The sequence below is a fragment of the Vombatus ursinus genome, unplaced genomic scaffold (assembly GCF_900497805.2).
Source record: "Vombatus ursinus unplaced genomic scaffold, bare-nosed wombat genome assembly UNPS02009062.1, whole genome shotgun sequence".
NCBI classification, from domain to species: Eukaryota; Metazoa; Chordata; class Mammalia; order Diprotodontia; family Vombatidae; genus Vombatus; species Vombatus ursinus.
In genome coordinates this window covers 7,466,249-7,492,319 of record NW_020948840.1, presented here as the reverse complement: position 1 = coordinate 7,492,319, position 26,071 = coordinate 7,466,249, and the positions used below count along the sequence as shown (strand labels likewise).

Here is a 26,071-nt window from a genome sequence, read left to right as displayed (position 1 = left end):
CATCATGGGGTGGGAGGAAGGGGAGGGATGGGGAGAAATTTTGGAACTCAAAATCTTGTGGAAGTGAATGTTGAAAACTAAAAATTTTTTTAAAAATTGAAAAAAAATAGAAACTCAAAAATAAACCCAAAAAAGCAGAAAGTAGGAAATATTAAAAATTGGAGAAATAGATACATTAGAAACCACAAAGACTGTAGAACTGATAAAAGTAAAAGCTCATTCCTTGAGACTGATAAAACTGATAAAATTTCAACTATATGATTAAAAAGAAAAAGGCAAATAATCAAATCAACAAAATAAGGAATAAACAAGGTGAGATCACAGAAAAGCTCAAAAGAAATAAAGATTGTTTTTCCACTTTGCACAATTATATGCCAACAAAACTAAGTCACACAAAAGAAATAAAAGACTTCTTTCAAAAAATATAAAGTACCCAAACTAACAGAACACCAAATAGTGATTTTCAATAATACAATCTCTGAAATAGAAATTGAAGGACTATCAAAGAAAAAAATCTCCTGTTCCTGATGAATTTACAGGAAAATTCTACCGAATTTTTAAACAACAATCAATACTACATAATAATTATAAATAATACATAATACCAGTACTACATAAATTATTCTCAAAAACTGATAATGTAAGCAGTTAATGAAAATTATTTTATGAAGCTAATAGAATCCTAATACCTAAACCAGGGAAGGATATAGAAAAAATCTATAGACCAATATCCCAAGTAAATATATATTCATCAATTTTCAGTAAAATCCTGTCAAACCAACTATAGCAATTATCTAAGAAATCAATGATTTTGACCAAATTGTATTAATACTAGTATGTAAAGAAGATTCAACATTAGGAAAATAATTAATTTATTATAAACAAAAATATCCACATATCACATTTTCTCAATAAATGCAGAAAAAGCTTTTGACAAAGAATATTTATGCTTTAAAAATACTAATAAAAGTATAAGCATAGAGGGGTCTTAATATAATAAAAAGGATTCATCTAAAATCAAAAGCAAGCAGCATACACAATGATATAGTCAATCAGTCATTAATCACCTACCGTGTACAGGCACTGTGCTAAGTGCTGGAGATACAAAGAAAGGCAAAAGACAGCCCATACTTTCAAGGAGCTCACAGTCACAGGAATAGCTAGCAGCCTAGTAAGATGGTCCCAATTCTGTAGTTGTTCAAATGGTCCTAACTGAAACTAATTGTGGGACTTTAAATTTCCCTATTTAATTTCATCAATTCATAGTTCTAGTTTATGAATGACAACTTGCAAAGTGGAAAGAACAATGGACTAAGAGATTGATGGCCTAGTTTCTTTTCATCCCTAACTAGTTGTATGACCTTAGGGAAAATTAAAAAACCTTTTTGGGTTTCAGCTCCTTCACTTGTCAAATAAGGAGACTGAAAGATGATCTCTAAAGGCCTTTTTAGTTCTGTGAATACTTGCTATCATTTTGAATCTTTATTGTTTCCTATGTTATTAGCTGTCCCTTGTGTCACCTAAAGACAAATAAGCATCATTTCTTAATGCATTTCTTCGGTCTTCAATCTGATCATGGACATAAAGTGACCTTAGAGGTGATGCTCTCCAACCTTCTCCCACTTTGCTGATGAGGAAATTGAGGCCCAGAGAGGTTAAGTGGTATGCCCACAGTTGCATAGGTAATATATGACAGACATGGAATTTAAGCCCAAGTCCTAAGTTCAGCATTCTTTACATCATATCATCCTGCCTTCATCTCTAAAACGAAGAGGTTTATTAAACAATCATTAAATTTTCATCCAATTTGCACTTTCCATGACTCCATTACTTTATTGTCCCTAGTAAGCTATAGAATAGAGAGAACAGTCCATACACATTTTCACCTTCCTTACTGTTGGGGAAGTGATCTTGCATTTGAGGCAGTCGACTCATGCATAAAATAAACATAGCACAAACTCTGTGAGTCATCACATCAATTCCCTTTATGACCATTTTGCTGGAAACTGTGCATTAAAGGTAATCTCAAGGGAGATTTTTTTTTGTTAGAAATTGTTCATTCCCTTTTTCTACTACCACTGAATGTTAACAGTGAGCAAAGGTGTCAATCACTGTAAAATGTCAATCACTCTAAGGTATCAGTCAGTCTGACTCTTCTATTCCTAGACAACTCAGATAAGATTTAACATATTCCTTCACATACTTCACAAATAATACTGGATGGATGGGCTAGCTAGTGAAGAGGTGTGAAGTCACTTTATTCCCTCCTTCCCCTGGACTCACTCCTCCCTTGGGATGTAACTTTCTCTCCAACTACTCCCTTCTGGGGGATATAATTTTCTTTCATACTCAGCAGAAGAGCCAAAGGAATTTTACCTCTTTCATCCCAGCCAGTCACTAACTGAAGCAATTACTGACTGTCTTTAATCCTAGGGGAATCACCCCAGTGAATGCAATGAGAAATTGTTAAAATAATCAATAAATTCTCTCTTTCCCTTTGAAAGCAAACTTTCAACTAGCTGATATCGGCAAAACAGTAAAGTCTCAGTCCCTTTCGGGTTTCCCAATTAGCCACCCCTTAATTCTACATCCAAGTACTGGTATGCATAATTAACCATGGTTTTAAAAGTAAAGGAATTAAGGCAAAATATAGTTTTAAGATTCCAAACACCTTGGTCAGCCACTAAGAGGGCCAGACAGCACTTCTTCCCAGGAGCTATGAGGCCAGGGAGAAGTTGAATAAGAAGCAAATGAGAAAGGGAGAGCTTTCTTCTGCAGGCTAGAATGAAGCTCCTCATTAACAGACATCCATTGTCTTTGCTGAAATCACTGTCCTGCCTCACAAAGGGTCCTTGTCTTGGTGTGCTATGTTGCAATCACCTTAGCCTTCTTCCTCTCACTATTGCCCTCCAGTGCAAGGTCAGTTCTTATGTGGGCCCGTGCTCTTTGCATGACCATCCCAAATCTCTCTGACTACAGTCTCTTAGGATTAACTGCTTTGCCGTTCTAGCAATCCAGTGCTCCCTCAAGGCCATAACTTCTCTCCCAACCCCAACCAAGGGAATTTCCTCATACCCTCAGAAACCCATTGAGAACTGGAAGAAACTGAAGACAAAAATGCCTGCACCCCATTCTTCTCTGACCTCTATTCTCAGCAGTCTCTGTAAAGGGTCACTCCACAATGTTCTCACCTGTTTCTATGTTGATAATCCTCTAATAAGCTACAGAGACACAGAACAGAAACCTCTTACTACTGAAAGCCTTGGCACTGCCAAATAGTTCAACATTAGAAATGAAATGGTTTTATTCATAGAAATGGCACGAAAGTAGCATTGCCATATGCCTTGCTGCCAATACCTTATGGTCTACTAAGCCTTTCCATGTGCCCTGATGATGAACCCTTTTATATCCTTGTCTTCCCCTATTAGAATGTGAGCTCCTTAAGAAAAGGAACTATCTGGCTTTTCTATTTGTATCCTTTTTCTATTTTTTTCCCCCTCTTAGCACAGTGCTTTGCATATAATAAGCATTTGACAAATGCTTTTTCATTTATTCAGGCATTTAATTCTGCTGAGCTCTGCCTTGGCCAGAACATTTTTGGAATGTTGTAAGCAGGTCTGGGAGCCATACTTTTGGAAGGACATTGACAAGCTGGGGAGCGTACAGAGGAAAGTGACTAAGATAGCCGAGACCCAAGATCATGCCATGTGATGATCACTTAAAGGAGTTGGGAAACCAAACAGATGTACCTCAGAAAGACACCCCCCCACCCCCTGTGAAACATCCAGTCTTTTTTGCCATCCCTAAACTGCTCTGATTCATGAAATAATAACACACTCAGAAGATTCACTTATAAAATTGGTGAAAACTTAATGGAAGACGTGCTAAGTCTTGGGAGTAGCATTTCACAGTCATAGGAAGCCAGAGTGCTACGGTGGAGAGGATGCTGGATTTGAATATATTAAGATCAAAAATTTCTACTTACTATGTGACCTTGGTCAGAGTCACTTCACTTTCCTGGCCTCAATTTTTTTCATCTATAAAAAAAGGGGTTGGGTAATGACCTCTGAGGTCCTTTTCAGTTTTGAATCTATGAACCTATGAAATGCAAATATGTAGCCTAGAGAACAGAAGACTTAGAGGGGCCATGATAACTGTCTTTGGCTATGTCAAGGTATATTTTCTATTCTGTTTCCATCTCTACTTCTCAGAAACCTGGACTTCTATCAAGGCTCAATTTAGGTGTCAACCTCTGAGAAGCCTGTGATTCCACAATTGTTAACACTCTCTCCCAGATCAAGTTGTCTTGTGTTACACTTATTTATGTGCATATCATTTCCCACCTCACCCTATCATAGTAAAACACCAGCTTCATAAGGGCAGGGAGTCTTTCATTCTTTCCCAGCAAGATGCCTTTCATATAGGAAATGCATAATCACTATTTGTAAAATTGAATGAAGAAATAGAATGTATTATAAGAATCACCATCAACTTTATAATCCCTGGGCCTAGTGCATAATAGGCACTTAATTTTTTTTAATTGAGCAGTAAAAAGTGTTACAGGAAGCCAAATTAAGTCAAGAAGTATTTATTAAATATATATTGTGTGCCAGATATTGTGCTAAGGGCTGGGAATATAAATACATGCTGAAATAAAGACAGCCCCTTCCCTCAAAGAGCTTACATTCTAATAGAGGAAGATAATATATAAAAGGAATCTGAAAGTTGAAAGAAATGGGGGGTTGGACAGGACAGAGTGATAAGGGGAGAGGGAAGAGAAGGTATAGTAGAGAGTATCTAGAGGATCAGCGATGGACAGGGACAAAGAATGAAGACATGGCTGGCCTAGGTACTTTCCTTAAAAATGGAGGTCCAGGGAGGAACTGATCAATCAGAGGAAAGGGTTGCAGTGGCAGAGCATACTTCCAGTATGAGAGGGCCAGATTTGAAGTAAACATCCAGGGTGAGTACCATGAGTACCTTTATATTTCCAATGCCTTGAACCTAGTAGGCACTTAAAGTTTGTTTAATTGAATAGTAGGATGTATTATAGAATCATGACCTTTGTAATCCACAGTGCTTTGCATATAATAAGAGTTAAACAAGTTCCTGTTAAACCAAACCATAATTTAATGGCTGCCAGTGGTTTTAAGTGGCTTCTATTTACTCTCTGTGCTCATGAGTCTGAAATAATTTCTCATTTCCCTTTTCCATCAAAGGCACTGTTCAGTTTCTCCAGTGGAAGCACATTTTCCTACTAAGTTTTGTTTCTTGCTCTAATACAGAGACAGCCCTTCCATGGAATTTAACCTCAAGACTCATGTGGATTCCAGAGATCTGAAAGCAGCCATAGAGAAAATTTCCCAGAGAGGCGGGCTTTCCAATGTGGGTATGTGGTCTGTGGTTAGTGTAATTGTAACTTTCTAGTTACAAAAGATTTTCCTCTTTAGTTTCCTTTTGCTTTTCAGTATAGGAGATGATGGAGGTAAGGAGGAGACTCAGGTGGTAGGATAGAATAGTAATCCGTAAAGGAATCACTCCCTTCCTGCCCCCATCATTCATCCAAATATATCTCCTTGAATTCTAAATTTTGACCATGACTTCAGTGGACCAATGCATGGGTCATTTCAATGTATATTCTGTAGGGATCATGTGTCCCCTGGTTCCACTCAGGGTGATCTTCAGGAGAAGAAAGGATTTGGGATTGGGTATTTTTGTTTTAGTCTCTGATTGTTTCAAAAGTTTAGCAATGTTTGTCCCCAACAAACTTAACCCTTTCACTATTCTATCCACTGGCTACCCTCTGCCCCTATTGTCCTGGGATAATTCTAGGCCCCCTATCTTTCTCTGATTTTACCTCATAGGAAGGCACCAGGTGAATATTCTGGTACCGATAAATTTTTACAACTACAGGGAAATCTCATTCACTACAACTTCAATAATTCCATATTTGTAACAATTTGGACACAGGCTGGGAGAAAAGAGATAGTCTGGAAGAGTATGAAGACTTGAAGTCAGGAGACGTGGATTTGGGGCCCCGGTCTGGTCACTAACTTGCTGTGGGACTTTGGACAAGCCCTTTCACTGCTTTGGGTCTCAGTGTCCTGGTTTGTTAGGTGAGGAAGCTGAGATAAGTCATCTCAATGGATCCTTCTAACTTTTACAGCCTGTGATTTAAGAGCCAGGAAAAAGATTCCTCAGCTAGTTGGATCCTCATCAATTGGGTTTTAATGGACCTAGAATCATAGAATATCAGCTAGAGGGAACTCTAGAAAGCTAATCCAAACTTTTCATTTTACTAACGAGCAAACTATGGTCTAGAAAAGGGAAGCAACTTTCCAAATAGTCACTAGGTCTGACAGGGCCTCTCCTGCCACCACTTCTCTATTAATTCCAAATTAGTAAGTTATTAACTGGTTACCTGGATACATTAAGGATCTGCAGTGTTGTCAGTAGGGGAATGCCACTGCCTGTCACAAATCAGCTTCCTAGAGAGTTGCTTGGATTCACAATAAAATGATTTACCCAGAGTTATACAGCTAGTTAGCATTAGAGATAGAATTTAAACCCTGGTATTCCTGACCCCAAGCCAAGCTTTCTATGAGCTATGCCATGCTTCTTTGATTATTGCTTATAAAAGTACTTTATACAAACCACTGCTTCCTTATACGAGATAATAATTATAAAGCACTTAGCACAATGCCTGACACATAGTAAACACTATATACGTGTTAGTTATCATCTCATCATCGTGATTATTGTTATTATAATTATTACAGGGCGGGCACTTTCTTTTGTTACCAAAAACTTCTTTTCCAATGCCAATGGAAACAGAGGGGGAGCCCCCAATGTGGCCATAGTGATGGTTGATGGTTGGCCCACAGATAAGGTGGAGGAGGCCTCAAGACTCGCCAGAGAATCTGGAATCAACATTTTTTTCATCACCATTGAAGGTGCTGTTGAAAATGAGAAGCAGAATGTGATAGAACCCAACTTCGTGAACAAGGTATTTGCCCAGAAAATAAATCTAAATTTCCCATGTACTTGTGTACTTCCAACAGGGATAATGGGGCTTAGTATTTTGCTTCAGTTCTTGGGGCACATATGTTGGACCAGATGCAATTCTGACAACTCTATCTTCTAAGAAAGTTATGGGAAACTCCCCTAGTACTGCAGACCTCCTACAAAGTAGTCAACTCACAAACACTTCAGATATGGAAAAATACTCCTTAGTTGGAATAGAATGGAGCAGAGAGGCCAAAGGGGAATGTCCACATATGGACACATAGACTCTCTATTGAAATCAAGGCCTCTCTGGGGGATACACACCCCAGGGCACACAGTGTCTTCCATATAGTGGGCAAGCAAGATCTAAAGAAGGTGTGCACCAATAAAACAAATGTACCTTAGGTGAAAATTATATTGGTAAAAAAATATATATATACATGAATTTTATTATTATTAATCATAGTTTGCATTTGTATAGCATTTTCATCATTCAATCAACTAAGGGCAGCTGGGTGGCACAATGGATAGAGGGTTGGACTTAGTGCCAGGAAGATCTGAGTTCAAATCCTGCCCTAGACACTTACCAGTTATGTAACCTTAAATAAGTCTCTCAGCTTCCATTTCCACATCTTCACAATAGGGACAATAGGGGCAGCTAGGTGGCGCAGGGCACCAGCCCTGAAGTCAGGAGGACCTGAGTTCAAATCCGGCCTTACACCAAATACTTGAGACTTGCTAGCTGGGTGACCCTGGGCAAGTCACTTAAGCCCAATTGCCTTAAAAAAAAAAAAAGAAGACAAAATAGGAATAATAATAGCTCCCAAGATTGCTGTAAGTATCAAATGAAGTAACATGTAAAGCAATTTGCAAGTGTTGAAGCAGTAACTATGACTATTATTTATTAAGCACTTACTATGTGCCAGGCCTTACTTTAAGTTCTAGGAATACAAAGACAAAAACAAACAATCCTGCCTTATGGAAACTGATGGATTATAGAGGAAAAGAGCCCACACACATAAAAGTAAATTCTAAGTATATATGAGATGGAGGTGAGAAGGAATGGATTCTTGGCATGGGAGACAGCCTGTGCAAAGACATGGAGAAGGCAGATAGGATGCCACTTTCAAGGAGCAGCATGTAGGTCGTTTTGGCTACAATATAGAGCATTTGAAGAAGAGTAATATGAAATGTACTTGAAAAAGTAAACTGAAGCCAGATTATGAAGGGCTTAAAATGCCTACCAGAATAGCCTATATTTTATCCAGGGGGCAAGAAGGGACTCAGCAGGAAGTGACATGTTTAGTCTTGTGCTTTAAGTAATATCACCAGCAGCTATGTATAGGATAGATGGGAGTGGGGAGAGATCTGAGGCAGAGAGGCCAATTAGGAGGCCATTGCAGTAATCTCGATCTGAGGCAAATAGTGCAATGACTGTTGTCCCCATAGAAGAAAATGGATGAAATAGAAGATGAATAGATGAACAGAAGAAAACAAACGCTCAGACAGATTACTGGTTTATCCACCGTCACAAAACTATTTAGTGTCAGAACTTGGATTCAGAACCAGATCTTCCAACTCTATGGACACTACTTTTTCCACTCCAACACACAATCCCTGCATATTACCTATTAGGGTAAGTTCCAAATAAATCTCCAAAGAGATTTATTTTCAATGAAATTATCAGTAGGCTAGCTGAGTCTCCCACTGACCTTCATATCAGGAAGAAATGTTCCTTCAGAAGAATGTTTCTTAGATAGCATTCCTCCATAACATCTTGATAGCTCACACTTATGTAGTACTTTACCACTACAAAGTACTTTATGCAAATGAATGAAAACTGATGCTCACAAAAAAAAATCTGTGCAGTATTTTACTTATATTGTATATGTAACCCCAGTCCCAAAGGCCATGGGTATGGACTTTTCTCCTTCTTGATAAGGATGAATACCCTGCCCAGGTTCTGGCACTGGCCAATCCCCTTCAGGGCTCTTCTAGCTTCAAGTCTCCTTTAGGACTCTTCAGTTGGCAAGTTGCTTCAGGTCCTTTTGGTTTCCCACTTCAAAAGTGAAGATGGAAGAGGTCAACTTTACTTCAGGTTGCTGAAGGAAAAGACTCTTGGAAAGCATAAGAAGAACTGACAGTCTCCATCATGTCCCTAACCCCAACTTACTACACTAGAGACTTCCTGGAGTTTTTCCTCTGGGTGAGATCTAGAACTTTTATCTGTCTACCAATGGGAGAAATCCTTCACTCTTTGTTGTCTGATTATTCTCTCATGTATACCTTCTCTGGTTTCTGTTTTGCTAAGATTTGGATAAAAAGCTTTCTTTACCATTCACCATTTGTGTTCATTGTGGAACTGCTATTTGGTGGGAAAAAGGTCAAGCCTTGGATATGGAATTTGAAATCCTCCTTCCAATGAGACAAAGAGACCAGAAGTTAAATTAAACATTATCATATCCCCCTAGACAAATAATATTTAAAGGAGAAGCTTGGTATCCCCTCTTTCTGAAGAGAGCAAAACGGCCTCTGACCCCTTACTTCCTGTTTCTCCTCCTGGCAGGAAATCAAAGTATCCCTTGGATAAAAGTGGCTAGAATTTTCTCTATCTATTCCCTTAAATAACATTAGTCTAGCAGGATATGATAGGGTTCAATCTAACTTCTGATCTCTTTGTCATCATGGTGGAGGGGAGAGAACCCCAAGTTCTATATCTACATCTATAACCTCTATATAAGCTCTATATATACCCTTTTCCCACCAAATAGCTGTTCCATAATGAACACAAATGGTGAATAGCAAAGAAACCCGTTTATCCAAATTACAGTAAAACAGAAATCAGAGAACATATACCTAGGAAGTGAAGGGGCTCTCTCATTGGGAGTGAAATAACTTAGCTCAACCAAGAGAAAAAGTTTTAGATATCACCCAAGGGAAAAACTCCATGAAGTCTCTAGCGTAGCTGGAGATAGGGACATGATGGAGACTGCTGGCTCCTCTCATGTTTTTCCAGAGTCTTCAGCAACCTGAAGTAGGGTTGGCCTCTTCCATTTTCTCTCTTGAAGCAGGAAGCCAGAAGTACCCAAATAGACTTAAAAGAGTCCTGAAGAACATTTGAAGCTTTAAGAGTCCTGAAGGGGACTGGTGAAGGTTGGAGCTCTCCCACTCTCTCACCAACTCTGCCCAGCTACAGGGTAGGACATTCATCTCTATCCATAAAGAAAGAGTCCCATACTGATGGGCTTTGGGATGGGAGTTACATAGATGGGGAGACTGAACCTCAGAGAGGACTTGCTTAAGGCTGCTGGGATTAAGATCGACGAAGAATTAGGCATTTTGGTTGGAAGAGATAGGGAGATACTTTTGGAGACTGAATCACTGCTCACACACTATAGTGGATAGCCAGGGGAGAGTAGGAGCCTGGTAGAGTAAGAAGTTCATGATGCTGGGGAGGGGTGGTGGTGCCAGCAAGCAAAGAGGCTAAAGGAAAAAGTGTAGAAGGAAAAGATGGGAGATGGAAGATCTTTCCTGGTGCCCAAGAAGTGTTGCTAACTGATTGCTTAGCTGATTTGGCTCCCGGCCAACTGTCATTTAAGGTCATGAGCAACCTCTTGTGTCTTTCCAGGCTGTCTGCAGACAAAATGGCTTCTATTCCTTCAATGTGCTAAGCTGGTTCAGCCTCCACAAGATTGTGCAACCCCTGGTGAAACGAGTCTGCGACACCAACCGCCTGGCCTGCAGCAAGACCTGCTTAAACTCAGCTGACATTGGCTTTGTCATTGATGGCTCCAGCAGTGTAGGGACAGGCAACTTCCGCACCCTCCTCCAGTTTGTTGCCAACCTCAGCAAAGAGTTTGAGATTTCAGACACTGATACACGCATCGGGGCTGTGCAGTACACCTACGAGCAGCGGTTGGAGTTTGGATTTGATAAGTACAGTACCAAGCAAGATATCCTGAATGCCATTAAGAGGGTCAATTACTGGAGTGGCGGGACTAGCACCGGGGCTGCAATCAACTATGCCTTGGAACATCTCTTCAAAAAATCCAAGCCCAACAAAAGAAAACTAATGATCCTCATCACAGACGGCAGGTCTTATGATGATGTCCGAGTACCGGCCATGGCTGCTCATCAAAATGGTAAACTTTTGTTTTAGTCCTTCTATTAGTGATGTAGTGAGAGGTAACACAGTGGAAAGAGAGCTGGCTCTGGATTTGAGTTCTGCCCCTGAAACATATTGTCTGTATGGCCAATCACTTAACCTCTCAGTGCCCTAGGCAACTCTCTAAAACATCCTAGCCAGCTAGGTGGTGCAATGGATAGAGTTCTGAGCCTGGAGTCAAGAAGACCTGAGTTTAGATGCAGCCTTAGACATTTACTAGCTGTGTGAGCCTGGGCAACTCACTTTGTTTGCCTCATTTTCCTCATCTGTAAAATGGAAAAAATAATAGCACCTACGTCCCTATGTTGCTGTGAGAATCAGAAGAGATAATAATTTTAAAGCACTTAGTACAGTGCCTGGCACATAGAAGGTGCTACATAAATGTTTGCTATCATCATCATCATCATCATCATCATCATCATCATAAGTTGCAAAGAAAGTAGCAACCTGCATTGGTAGAGAAACTTCCTTCACTGGAGAGTTGTCTACCAATGAAATCATAAGTCCCAAACTCTAACCCCACTGATTGTTGTATGTCTGAGCTGCTAAACAAACCAAAAAAGTGAGAAAGGGAAGAGAGAACTTTCTAGGTTTGTATTTGTGATCTCTAGCACGTGTCAGGCACACACTAATCAAAGAGATCAATATAGTCCAAGTTATGGCTAGCAGGGGTGGGGAACCTGCGACCTCGAGGCCACATGTGGCCCTCTACATCCTCAAGGGCAACCCTTTGACTGAATCCAAACTTCATTCCCCACCCCTAGCTAGATCATTTAGACCTCTAACAAGGCTGAAAATGAATGAGGCAGGTAAAGTGGGGAGCCTCAGCCAACTTCAGTATCTTTTTTGGGGAAAAGAATGAGTTCCCAAACATAAGCACATTCATACTTACAACATCAGTAAACAACAGTGAGCCTCACTGTCAATGTACATGGGCAGTGACATCTCAGTAATCTGGTTTATGGGCTCATCAATCTCTGATGACACTACACCGCCCCCTCCCCACCTCCCTAACCTCCACCCCCCAGGACCTGCCCTCTGGGAACAGAGGAATTACATTTTTCAGACCTTCCTTGCATTCAAATCCTAGAGACTGGAGTGTCAGACAATGGCTGACATTTATCTAGAGTTCTAAGTGTTAACAAGGCATTGAATACATTCTCACAACAAGCCTCTGGGCAAAAATTTTAAAAACGAGTGTTAAAAAAATTTTTTTAAAGCGTACTAAAAAATATGGAAATGTGTTTTGCGTGACTTCACATGTATAATGGGTATAGTATTTCTTGCCTTCTCAGTGGAAGGGAGAGAATTTGGAGCTCAAAAAATTTAATTAATGTTAACAAGTCCATGAGGTATATATTATGGGTATTACTATCACCATTTCACTCATAAAAAAGCTGATGCTCAAAAAGTTTAGGAAACTTGCCTGTGTTCAGTCAACAAATGATTGTCAGAGCCAGAAGTCAAACCCCTGTCTCTCCCAACTGCAGATCCAGTCCTTTCCTCCCATATACCATATTGCTCAAACTGAAAGGGACCTTAGAAATCATGAAATTCAGCTCCCTTACTTTACAGATGAAGAAACTGAGGCACAGAGCTAGATACTAACGAGGTAGTATGGGATAGGCAAAGAATGGTGGGCAGAACATTGGGAGAGCAGAGTGGAGTGCTGGCTTTGCCACCAACTGTATGAACTTTAGCAAATTATCTCACCTCTGAAACTATTTTCACATCTGAAAAGGAGGTGATTAGACTGGATCTGGTGTTCTTAACCTGTGGTCAATAAACTTTCCTTTTTAATATTTTTATAGTTATTTTTCAACTTAATTGGTTTCCTTTGCAATCCCATGCATTTTACTTTATGCATTTAAAAACATTATTCTGAGAAGGGGTCCATAGGTTTTCCCAGACTGCCAAAGAGACACAAAAAAATTTTCAGAACAATGGTTAAGTCCACATTGGACAACAGGGAATAAAGATATTGGAACTGAACTAATAAACATAGACTAATGGCCTGAATTCATTTGAGTCCTGACTCCACCATCTACCAGCTATGTAACAGCTAGTGGTGCAATAGATAGAATGCAGGGCTTGGAATCAGGAACACCTGAATTCAAACCCTGTATCAGACATTCCTTAGCTGTGTAAGTCTGGGCAAGTCACTTGGTCTCTCAAAGCCTCTGTTTCTTCATCTGTAGAATGTGGATAATAGTATCTCCTTCACGGGGTTGTTGTGAAAATCAACATGTGTTAACATATGTAAAGTGCTTTGCAAACCTTAAAGCTCTATATAAATACTAGCTATTTTTTTTCCTATATCTTGAGGCAGCCAGGTAGTGCTGGACTTGGAGTGAGAAAGACATGAGCTCAAATTCAGTCTCAGACACTTTCCTGTGTGATCCTGAACAAGTCACTTAATTTCTGTCTCAGCTTCCTCATCTGTAAAATGGAGATAATAATAGTATTTACCTCCCAGGGTTGCTGTAAGGATAAAATGAGTTAATATATGTAAAAGACTTTGCAAACCTTAAAGCATTATGTAAATACTAGTTATCATCATCATCATCATTATTAACCTTAGGGTTAACCTTGATTATGCAATTTCCTCCACTATAAAATGGGGTTCATAAATTTAGAGCTAGAAGGGACCTTAGAGGTCAGCTAGTCCAACCCTGTCATTTTACAGATAAGGAAACTGAGGCTCAGAGAGGTTAAATAACTTGCCCAAGACCACACAGTTACTCTCAAAGGAGCTAGAATAATAACATTTACTCTACCTCCCTTCCAGAGCTATTTCAAGGAACAAACAAGATAAAGCATGTGAAAGTGCTTTGTGATCTGAAGACATTTGTAAGCTATTAATTAACCAATTCATAAGGGCATTAGGATTAGTTGGATTGGGGGGAAAGCCTTCTTGAGTGCTGGAAGGGAGGGCAATGATTATTCTCCCCTGAATATTATGGCATTTAGCAATTTAGCAGATACAGAGCTTCATAGAAGACTTAGCATTCAGAAAAGCAACAACGTTAAGCTGGGCCAGGGGGAACAGGCTGTAGTCCCCTCCTGGAGTGATAGCGAAGGGTTGGGGAGGAGGCGTTTGAATTCAAGGAGCTAAAGGTGAAGGGTTCCATCTGCCCACTGCCTGTTGCCTTTGTTACCCAACGCTGGGTAAAGAGCTGCTCTGGGCTCAGGACTAGTGAACCAAACCTGGCAGTTTGCAGAGGGACTTGGGTATTGAACTAGGAGCTTATGGCAGACTGACGGCCAGGCCTGGATCACAACTTAGAAGAGGAGGAGGAGGAGGAAGGGGAAAGGGAGGGGAGGAGGGCAGAAGGGGAGGAAGGAAAGGAGAAGAAAGAGGAGGAGAAGCAGGAGGAGGGGGGGAAGGGAAGAAAAGAAGGAGGAGGAGAGGAGGGAGAGCAGAAGGGGGCAGGGGAGAGGAAGGAACAGGAAGAGAAGGAGGGGAAGAGAAGTAAGATAAGGAGGAGGGGGGAGGAAGGAAAGGAGAAGAAAGAAGAAGAGAAGCAGGAGGTGAGGGAGGAGGAGGGGGAGGGGAGGAAAAGGAGGAGGAGAGGAGGGAGAGCAGTAGGGGGAGGGGGAGAGGGAGGAAGAGGAGAAGTAAGAAGAGGAGAAAGAGGGGAAGGAGAAAGAGGAGAAAGAGGGCAAGAGGAAGAGGAGAAAAAGGAGAAGGGATGGTTACAAACGGGCAGCCAGACTCTGTGCCCTTTCCATTCGCCCTTAACTTAAGCACAGGGCTATCAGAGGGGAGTCTGTAGGAACAAGGAACTGAGAAACTAAGCAACTGCTTTTTCCCCGGCAACTATCTGCAAGAGCTGCCAGCCAGTCAACAAGCATTTATTAAGTGATTATAATGTGGCAGAGACAGTCTGGTGCAGTGGACAGAGAGCTAAACGTGGAGTCAGGAAGACCAGGGTTCTAGTCTAGATTCTTACTCACTGATTCTCACTTCCTTGTGACTCTAGACAAGTCACTTAACCTCAGTACCCCCAGGCAATTCTCTGTAGACTTAGAGTAGCAAAGAAGGTGGCAATCTGAAATGGTAGAGAAAGTTTCTTATATCAATGATAGGTCTGGTCTGAAAGCAAAACAGAACTATGTGCTAGGCATTAGGCTAGTTCCAAGTGATACAAAGACATTTGGAGAGGGAGGCCTGGAAGGAGGAATTAGCACTCAAAAAATTTGATTGAATAAATAATAAATAAATATATAAATAAATGGAGACCTTCTAGGCATCCCCTTATAAAACACTTGACAGATGGCATTCCATCCAGCCTCTGCTTGACTTCATACAATGAAGGTGAACTCATTACCCACACAAGGCAGTCCATTCCATTTATGGATAATCTCTAATTGTTAAGAAGCTCTTCCTTGCATGATGAGCTTTTCTGCAATTTCCATCCTTTGGTTTTTGTTCTGTCCCACGGAGCAACAGTGAATAAGTCTTCCTGTTCTTGCCTTCTTCTACATGACAGCCCTCCAGATTTCTTACTAAGTTTCTTTGTCTCTAGGCTATCATACATCCCAAGTTTCTTCCACTTTTCCTTACAAGAAAATTTCTAGGTCCCTCATTATCTTGGTCACCCTCCTTTAGATGCACTCCCACTTGCTGATGTCTTTCTTAAAATATGACAGCTATAATTCATGGTGTAGCAGCCCCATAAATAAGATATTGCTAATTCTTTTAATTTTTAATTTTTTTTTGTTAATTCTTTTAAATGATCAATCCACTACTATTTTTTCAATGAGCCCTCCTTTTTCCCCTACCCAGAAAGGTTACATCAGCAGGGAAATGAAGGAAATGTGCATCTGACATAAAGCTGAATAGGATAGCTAACGCTTTGGATGGTAGTCAGAATCCAAAAAGTTCCAATACAATAGAATATTGAGCTAAATCTAACCTGATGAAATTTAATAGTCAGTCTGCTAGGAATTAGCAATTATCAAGCACCTATAATATGCCAGGCACTGTGCTAAGGACTGGAGATACAAAGAAAGGCAAAAAAAATAGTGTCTACTTTCAAAGATCTCGGCCTCTAATGAAGGAGAAAACGTGCAAGCAGCTAGATACAAACAAGATAAGTAGAGATAGGATAGATTGTGGGTAGTCTCAGTGAGAAGGCATTCAAATTAAGGACTAAGAAAGATTTCTTGCAGAAGAAGATACTTTAACTGAGACTTGAAGGAAGCCAGGGAAGCTAGGAGATGGAGATGTGTAGGGAGAGTGTTCTAGACATGGGAGACAGTCAGTGAAAACACCTGCAGTTTGTAGATGGAGTGTCTTGTAGGAAAAACAGCATGGAGCCCAATATCACTGTATTGCAGAGTACACGGAGGGGAACAGGGTGTAACAAGACTGGAAAAATAGGAAGGGGCCAGGTTGTGAAGGGCTTTGCAAACCAAACAGAGGATTTTGTATTTGATCCTGGGGGTACCACTAGGGATAAATGTAAAGTGTTACATTTGGGTTCCAAAAGTCAATTTCACTCATATAAAATGGAGGGAGGCATGGTTAGGTCACAATTAATATGAAAAAGATCTGAAGGTTTTAGTGGACTGGAAGCTCAATATTATAGGCAAGAGGTGCATCTACAGAGACTAACAAGGTATTTCAGTTTCAATATCCCTTACAAGTGAAAGCCATTGCAGTTATCCTTCCTACTTTAAAGAAATTTGGCATAATGCACAGAGAAATCAATCAACTTGACCATGCTACCAAAATGAATTAGTGGTTTATATGGACCTAAGTATTATATAACAACAATAGTGTTTATATAGCACCTACTATACGTCAGACACTAAATACTTAAAAATATTATCTCACAATCATTTCTCACAGTCTCACACTTATTTGATCTTCACTAGAACCCTGGGATGTAGGCGCTATTGTTATCTTCATTTTACAATTGAGGAAACTGAGGCAGACAGATCACATTTACATGGTCAAACAATCAGTCATCATTTATTAAATTCTTACCAGGTGCTAGGCACTGGGGACACAAAGAAAAAGCAAAAACAGTCCCTGCCCTCAAGGAATTTAAATTTTACTGGGGGAGAGAACAAATACATAAAGTACATACAAGATGGATACAGAGTATATGGAAAGTACAGAAATCATAGAGGGGAGGCATTAGCCGCTGAGGGGATCAGGAAAGGCCTCCTGAAGAAGATAGTAGTTAAACTGAGTCTTGGAGGAAACTAGGGATTCCAAGAGGCAGAATTAAGGAGATAGAGCATCCCAGGTACAAGAGACAGCCAGTCCAAAAACACAGGGATGGAAACTGGAATGTCATGTGTAACAACAAGGAGATCAATGTGCCTAGGCCACAGAGATCATGGAGGGAAATGATGTGTAAGTAGACTAGAAATGTAGGAAGGGGCTAGGTAATGAAGAGCTTTAGATGCCAAACAATATTATATTTGATCCAGAATTAATAGGGAACCACTGGATTTGAGTAGGAGGTGGCATAGTAAGGCCTGTGCTTTAGGAAACTTAATTAGGAAACTATTTCACTAGTCCAAGTGAGAGATAATAAAGGCTTGAACTAACATGTCAACTGTGAGTGGAAAAAGGCACATGTATTCAAGACATATGGAGGGAGAAACAAGATTTGGCGCATAATTGCCCATGGTGTCAAGCCACTTTCTTGTCAACCGTGTGAGACAAGGGGATGTAGGAAAGGAAGGGAATAAGCCCATTATGCAACAGGAACTGTGCTAAGAGTTTTTACAAATATTACCAACCCTATAAGGTAAGTACTATTGTTATCCTCATTTTACAGATGAGGTAACTGAGGCAAATGGAGGTTGTTGTTTTTTAAGTGACTTGCCTAGGGTCACACAGCTATTAAGTGTCTGAGGCCCGATGTGAAATCAGGTCTTCCTGACTTCAGGCCCAGCACTCTATTTAATATACCACCATCTGCTTCATGTGGTACAAACATCATATTAAGGTCAATAGAGGTTAAGTGACTTGCCCAGGGTTATGCAACCAATGAGGGTAGGAGCTAGGTCTCAAACCCAGGCCTTTTGACTCCAAATCCAAGAGCTGAAGAACTCCAACAATTTGCCATGCCCTATAGTCAACTGTGCTAAAAAAGGATGCCCATATAGGCTGGGCCAGTACTAGGAGTGTGCTGGTAAATGCTTAACACCTGGCTCTCTTGGGGAGGATTGGGGAGGAGAGTAATAATGTACATATAACTCATTTTAAAATTTAATTTGCATTATAAACATTTTTCTCTATTACAATACTATCTTAAGCCTAGACTCTAGCTAGACAATCCAAAAAACAATTGATTAAGCCCTGATTTGTAACATTTACTGATTTCCCAGGTATAAATGCTCATACCAAATATTTAACAATTTGCTCTGGAAATAGGGTCTAAGCCAGCTCCAGCCCACACATGCCCAGTACTTTGACCCATTTACCTGGAGAAGTGAAGACTTAGGGAAGAGTGGGTAGATTTCCTTATCTATGTGAAAGAGAAAGTAAGCTTGTTTTGTTTTGCTGCAGCAGACTGAATTGGGCATAATGAGTGAAAGTTATAAGGAAGCAGATTTTCATTCAAAATAGGAAGGTTCTTTCTAACTGTCAGGAATGTCCAGCAATGGGATGGTCTTCCCCAAGTAGTAGTAAAAATAACAGTAGTAACCACCATCATTTATATAGTATCTACTATGTGCTAGCACCATGCTAAGTGCTTTGCAAATATTAATTCCTTTGGTCCTCACAACAAACTCTGGGTGGTAGATGCTATTGTTATCCTTGTTTTAATCAAAATAATAACCAACATTTATATAGTGCTTACTAAGTGCCTAGTGACTTACAGTCACTTCACTTGATTCTCACAACAATCCTGCAAGGTAAATACTATTATTACTCCCATTTTACAGATGAGGAAACTGAGGCAAAGTATAAGTGACTTGCGCAGGGGCACACAGCAAATAGTTGTCTGTGGTCAGATTTGAACTCAGGTCTTCTCAGACTCTAGGCCTAGCACTCTATCTGTTTTGCCACCTATGAGTCAATGAACATTTCACTACTGGCAGGTATTCAAGCAGAGGCTGAATGGATCTCTGTCATCCATAATAATATTACTATATATTTAGAGGCAGCTATTTATAACACTGAGTAGAGTTCAGGCCTTGGAGTCAGGCAGGCCTGAATTCAAATCCATCCTGTATCACCCTAGGCAAGTCACTTAACCTCTGTCTGCCTCAGTTTCTTCAGCTGTAAAATGGGCTAATGAGTCAGTCCATAAACATTAAGGGCCTACTATGTGCTAGGCACCTATCTTCTAGGGTTGCTATGAAGACTAAATGAGATAATATTTGTAAGGTACTTAGCATAGCACCTGGCATATAGTGGGCACTTAATAAATGCTTGTTCCCTTATCCTCCCATAGAAGAAGGGGTTGTTATATTAGGTGGGGGAGTGGTGATTGGACTAGATGACCTGTCAGTCAGGAGCATGCTGGAGTCAGCTCATAAATCTCAGAAGAGCCAATTGTTAAATTTTCAATGTGGATGACTACACCTCAGAAATTGGCAGACACTAGAAGTAAAGGCTTGATGTATTGTTTTGTTGATTGTCTAGACTTAAGAAAGTGATGGAAAATGTTAATCATACAGATTGAAGTTAAAAGTATGTTTCACATTTATTTCTTTTTTCTGGAAAGCTGGTTGTTAAACATTTACCAGCACATGCCTGATTTAAGGTTTCAGCTGACTCCAAGATCTATAGAATTATAGAATGTTAGATCTGGAAGGGATTTGGAAGATCATAGAGTACAACCCAGTAAAGATAACTAAGGCCCAGAGAGGCTTGGAAGCTTGCCCATTGTCATAAGGCACAGTAAGGATTAGCCCCCTGCTTGACTAATCCAAGGGTTTTTCTGTTTCACTATGCTACCTTCCTCACCTGAATGTGTTTTGTTGTCCTTCTGGTAACTCATTTCTGAAAATGGACCTGAATGGTCTAAAGCAATGTTTAAATGCTTTGGCCTAAAAAAAAGGCCCAGTTGTAAGTTACAACTACAAACTACCAGGAGTGGGATTCGTTCTGTGAAGTTTGGATTCAGTCAAAGGGCCACACTTGAGGACCTAGAGGGCCACATGTGGCCTTGAGACCACAGGTTTCCCACCCCTGACTAGACTCTCTTGCTGCTGGGAACCCTGCTGCTGCTACTTGCTGCCACCTAAAGTAATTATACCAGCTTTTGATGTCAAAGAAGGTGGATTGTCCCATGACCACAGGCTTCCAACCTGTGGTATTCATCCACTTGGCAGGACAACATATTAGGTAGGGGAAATTGCAGTCTTGACTATAGTTCTTGATACCTCCCAGTGATTCAAAAATCGGTACATGTGGATCCAGACTGTTTTCAGGTCCCTGAAGGGAGAGAAAGACCCTAGGAAGAAGCCTGCATGTAGAGAAGCCAGCACCTCAATTATGTTCCTATATTCAGCTTATTATACTTGCGAAAGTCTTCAAGAATTGAGGAGGTAATAGGATACTACTTCTCTCTCCCAAGAGACAGGAAACTGAGAAGGGGGAGAAAGGAAAGAGTTGGCAATTTAAAAACAACTTAATTCACAGCAGCTTAAAGTTAACTTAAGTCAAACCAATATTGGTAGGGGGAAGGAAGCATTAGAGAAGACACAATTTCTGCCCGTAAGAGATTTTCAACCCCAGCCCCAGATTTGCGAGCCTTCTAATGGATTGCTGATTCTCAGCAGTGAGAGCTTAGCTAAAGGTCAGCCATAGAGACTCCATCCAATGGTCTTCTTAACTTCTTCCAATTCTTTTCCCTCAGGTGTGATCACCTATTCTATAGGAATCGCTTGGGCAGCTCAAGATGAACTGGAAGTGATCGCCACTCACCCTACCAAGGACCACTCCTTCTTTGTAGATGAGTTTGATGACCTCTACAGGTCTGTTCCCAAGATAATCCAGAACATTTGTACAGAGTTCAACTCTCAGCCACGGAATTGAGTTAAAAGCACCTCTGAAAGGGTGGCTTTCCCAATTATCTCAAACAAGAGCCACTGAAATGTCCCTGAGCAGAGATTCAAAGGGATTCTCCAGATACCTTTCACCATTAGGAAAGGCTAATTTACAGGCTGTATGGAGGTTCATGCCTTTCTCCTGTGCTTTCTTTTTCTTTTCTTTTGCTGGTCTCAAAACTTGGTGTTAAGTAGGGAGAGGGCCAACATTTTTAGAATGAGCCAAATTGATAAATCCATGTATTTGGAAACTCACAGTTTTAAGTTTGCCACCAGAAGAAATGTTCATATTAGAATAGTGATTCCATGACAGGGTGAGGCTGGGTCTTTAGGTAGATGTATACTTCCTTTTACAAATATCTCTTCTTTTAATTTTTATGTTCATCCTCAGTCTATGTCATGATCATATAGGAGTTGTTTTATTAAATGCTTAAAAGGCTAATACACAAAATGGCCTGATTGTGTGTAATGTTTGAATACAGATTCCACATTTGTGTTTAGCACTTACAGATGGAAAGTAATTCTGTCCTATTTCTGTTATTTCACAGTATATAAATTGTACTCCCATCTCCATGCCAGGGATGGTAACACATTCAGAGACAATGCCATCAAGTAACTAAGAGAAGACGAGAACTATTGTTCTGGAGTCTGATTTATGCTCCTATCTTCTGAACTCCCCCTTCACTCCACTCAATATTGCTACTTCTACCTAATGCTTCTAGTGACTAAGGAGCATTTAGGCAATAGCCCTGAGGCCTAGTCACCCACTGATTCCAAATTAGTATGACACCTTTCACCAGTCAGTAAGCTTAGCTGTCATATTCATTACAATCACAAAGGTGACAGCAATTCTCTTTAAATGAGATGACTTTCTGCATGCCAGATCATCAATAAGTATTTGAGTATCTGCTATATGCACTGGCAATATTTAATTCAATAATCATCAGAGAAATACCCGATGTTTGCAAGGCAAACAAGACACTAAGGGAGATACAAAACCAAAATACAAAACCAAATAAGATGTGCCTAAATGTAGTATCTACTACAATCTAGTAATGATAATGTTTACCATTCTGAAGACCATTGGATCATAGAGCTGGACATGATCTTAGATTAGCAAACTGAGACCCAGAGAGGTTCATTGATTTGCCCCAATTCATACAGATACTGAATAGTATAATCAGGATTCCAACCAAGTTCCTTCATCCTTAGGATGCTAGATAGGATACTTGGATTCTGGGCACTTGGAATTTTGAGAGTGAATTGCTCATCTTCCTTCTCAACAACCCTAAGCTCTCATGGGTCCTCTAAAGCCTATCACTATGCTACCAATAGGTTGACAACGGTGCTTGTTTACAGTAGCACCAGTCTAATAGACACAGTCAGCTAGGTGGCACAGTGGATAGAGTGATGGGCCTGGAGGTAGGAAGACTCCTCTTCTTGAGTTCAAATACGGCTTCAGACACTTATTAGCTGCATGACCCTGGGCAAGGTACTTAACTCTGTTTGCCTTAGTTTCCTCATCTATAAAATGAGCTGGAGAAGGCAATGGCAAATTGTTCTGGTATCTTTGCAAAGAAAAACCCAAACGGGGTTATGAAGAGTTGGACACAACTGAAATGACTCAACAACAGTTGTATAGATAGACTTATTCAGATAAAGGTAACAGGTAAACCCATAAATGTTCAGATCCAATTATGGCTTATTTCCAGAAAAAAATGTAATTCTTTATTAAAATCCCCTTATAAACTAACAGCACTATGAGAGTAGTATAAACAATATGTAATAAGATTCACCTGTATTCCTAAGTACAGCTGCTAGCCTTCTCACATTAAACTTCATTATGTAAAAGGGCAGACAATGTACAGGTTGGAAGCCTGTGATAATGGAACAATCCACCTTCTTTGACATCAAAAGCTGGTATAATTACTTTAGGTGGCAGCAAGTAGCAGCAGCAGGGTTCCCAGCAGCAAGAGAGTCTAGTCAGGGGTGGGAAATCTGTGGCCTTGAGGCCACATGTGGCCCTCTAGGTCCTCAAGTGTGGCCCTTTGACTGAATCCAAACTTCACAGAACAAATCCCACCCCTGGTAGTTCGTAGTAGGATAGGATGAAAAGGATTGTGGGGTTGTGGTTGTGTGGTTTGTCCTTCATTCTTGAAGAAGACCATGACATCAGGGAGAAGATGACTTGACTTGCAAATGCATTTGATTTGAGTAAGGGAGGGCTGTGCAAAGTCACCAGTCTCACTTTCTCCTCCAGGGTCATCTGGGTCCTGTGGCCAGATATGGATCTGGAGATGGCCCGGGATGCAATGGGGGACCTTGGCCTTTTTAAGCTAAGGTCTTTTCAAGTTCTCACTTTGAGTGAGGCAATACCCATTCTGTAAATAGTCCTCTTTAAGAAGTGAGTCAAGGGATGGCCCCTTTAATTAAAAAAAAAAATCAAAGTGGGAGAGGAAGACCCTCAGGGTTGCTGGCCAAAAGAGAAACAGTTACTATTTACATTCACTCTTAGCCTGGAGGGCCCAAAAAATAACTATTAATTGATGCTTGGGCAGGAAAGACTAGAGGAGGCCAGTTTGTGAAGGACTTTGAAAACCTAAGAGAGTCTTATATTTGACCCTGTGGATCATAAGAAGCCACTGGAGTTCATTGAGTGGGGGCTGAGATGGTAAGACTTGTATTTAGGGAAGATTATTTTGACAGCTGAGTGAAGTATAGACAGAGTAAAGAAAAGACTAGAGTGGGGAGAGGCTTGAGGTGGAGAGAATAACTGGAAGGCCGTTGTAATAGTCCACGCAGGGTAAGACCAGCCTGAACTAGTGTGGTGGTAGCATCAGAGAAGACACATACAAAAGATGTTACAAAGGTGGAATTGACAGGATTTGGTGAGACATTTGATATGATATGGTTGAGAGAGAGGGAGGAATCAAAGATGACACCTGGGTTGCAAGTCTGAGTGACTGGAAGGATGGTGGATGGCAGAGTAAAAGCAGTGACTTGCTTAAGCTCTCCCCCAAAGCCCTCCAAATACCTGTAAAAAATGGCTCTAAACAAATTCTAAAATAGCAGAACCCACAAAAAGACAGAGTGAAACAAGTTTCCAGCCCAAGACAGCCTAGATTGTTGATCAGAAAGGTATATCTCGCCAGGCTTGGGCGCACAGGCAAAACAGGCCTCAGCCAACCTGGACCAGGCCTCTGAGAACTAAATCGTGGGCAGCTGTGGCAGTTTCTAGACTTCTCAACCCATGAACGCTAAAGACAACTTAGAGTCTGGTAAGTGGAAGGATGGTAGTACTGTCGGTGCTGATAGACCCCCAAAAAGAAAAGACCCTCAGTCCTTGAACTTTCCCACAAATTTCAGGAACCCAGATTCACCTGAGACATTGCCCATCCCAGTCAATAATCCTTTCAACTGTCCTTTCATTGTGCCACACACACCCCCAGCCCAGCCCTTCCTTCTCTGTTACCTCCAGAGCACCCAGGCTACTTGCCACTTCTTAATCCCATCCAGACCCCCTCTCTGTTACCTGGACCACCCCAGGCTATTTGCCACCCCTAGATCACATCCAGATCTTCCCATAATCTTTTCCCTATAAAAATCTTGTTTTTATCAAATGTGCAGACTCACTAAGAGTATGGCCTGCTTCTATTGGTGTTGCAATAAACTCACTACTTGAACTGAAAGATGGCTTGAGAGGTCAAATTCTTATGAGGCAGACTCATGCCTTGTACCCTTCAGGTACAGGGGTTCCCAGGGTTCCCAGAATCCTTAGACTGCAACATACTTTGGTTCCCTGGTGACGAATTGAACCTGGCCTGTGGCAGTGAAAGCGCCAAATCTTAACCACTAGACTACTTGTTCTGATTATAGAAATTTGCTATAAAAGGATAAAGAAGGGACAAGATTTATACCAAATATGACAGGATAAAACATACTAAGAATACAGATAATTCAGTTTTCCAACCATGCAGTATCAATTCCACCTCATAGCCAGACTCAGGAATAGCCAGGTGAGTAACATTCCTTTTCAAAGGAACATAATGGGGAAACTGAGCCAGGAGGATCCCATCTTAGACTAAGGCTAAAATTGTCCTCTCAGCTTTTCCTGATGCAGACCTCCACCTGAATTACATTCTCTCTGAGTAGCTTATAGCATTTCTCTCAGATGGTGGATTATTGACTATTGATTATAGATGGATTATTATGATCCACTAGATAACTCAAAATAAAATCAGTTATGGTCCCATGAGCTTTTACCTCAAACAGCAAGTTTCACTAATCACAGCTTAGGGGAAAATTTCCCAGGATTTACATCACAAATTTAGATTTGTGCTGGTATAAAAGCGAATCATTAGAGATCATTTCAACATACTTGCAAATTCTCAGCAAACCAAATTCATTGCTTAGGAACTCCATAACCCAAACAAGCTTTTTGGCAAGTTTACAAAATAAAAGTGGATTTACAGGGACCCTATTCACCTCATCTACCCTTAGAGCTGCTGTGGGTTATGCCTTTTTTTTTTTTAAGAATCTAAGCACTTTATTTTTTCCCCTCTGTTTTCTTTTCTTTTTTTTAATTAATTAATTTTGAATTACCAACAATCACTTCCATAAGCTTCTGAACTTCAAATTTTCCTCCCTCTTCCTCCGCACCTCCATCCCCAAGACAGCGAACAATCTGATATAGGCTACACATATACATTCCTATTAAATATTAAACATATTTTCACATTAGCAATGTTGTAAGTAAGAATTAGAGCAAATAGGAGGAACCACCAGAAAAAGGAAACAAAACACAACAGAAGAAAAAAAATAGCAAATGGTATACTTCGATCTGCATTCAAACTCCATAGTTTGGATGTGGATAGC

The 26,071-nt window shown here is 40.5% G+C and overlaps 1 protein-coding gene across 2 annotated transcripts in view; it reads left to right on the top strand.

Annotated features, from left to right (window-relative positions):
- The window catches only part of VIT (vitrin), a 153,946-nt gene extending 132,342 nt beyond the window's left edge, over nt 1–21,604 (top strand). The window contains exons 12-15 of one of the 2 annotated variants that reach the window (XM_027850499.1): nt 5,286–5,389; nt 6,885–7,006; nt 10,634–11,147; nt 21,007–21,604. In XM_027850499.1, the coding sequence (XP_027706300.1) occupies nt 5,286–5,389; nt 6,885–7,006; nt 10,634–11,147; nt 21,007–21,185 (919 nt within the window). In that variant the 3' untranslated portion in view covers nt 21,186–21,604. Of the gene's footprint in view, nt 1–5,285; nt 5,390–6,779; nt 7,007–10,633; nt 11,148–21,006 lie in introns of both variants that reach the window. The other variant, XM_027850498.1, reaches the window with a different exon arrangement.
- Nucleotides 21,605–26,071: the final 4,467 nt, after the last annotated feature.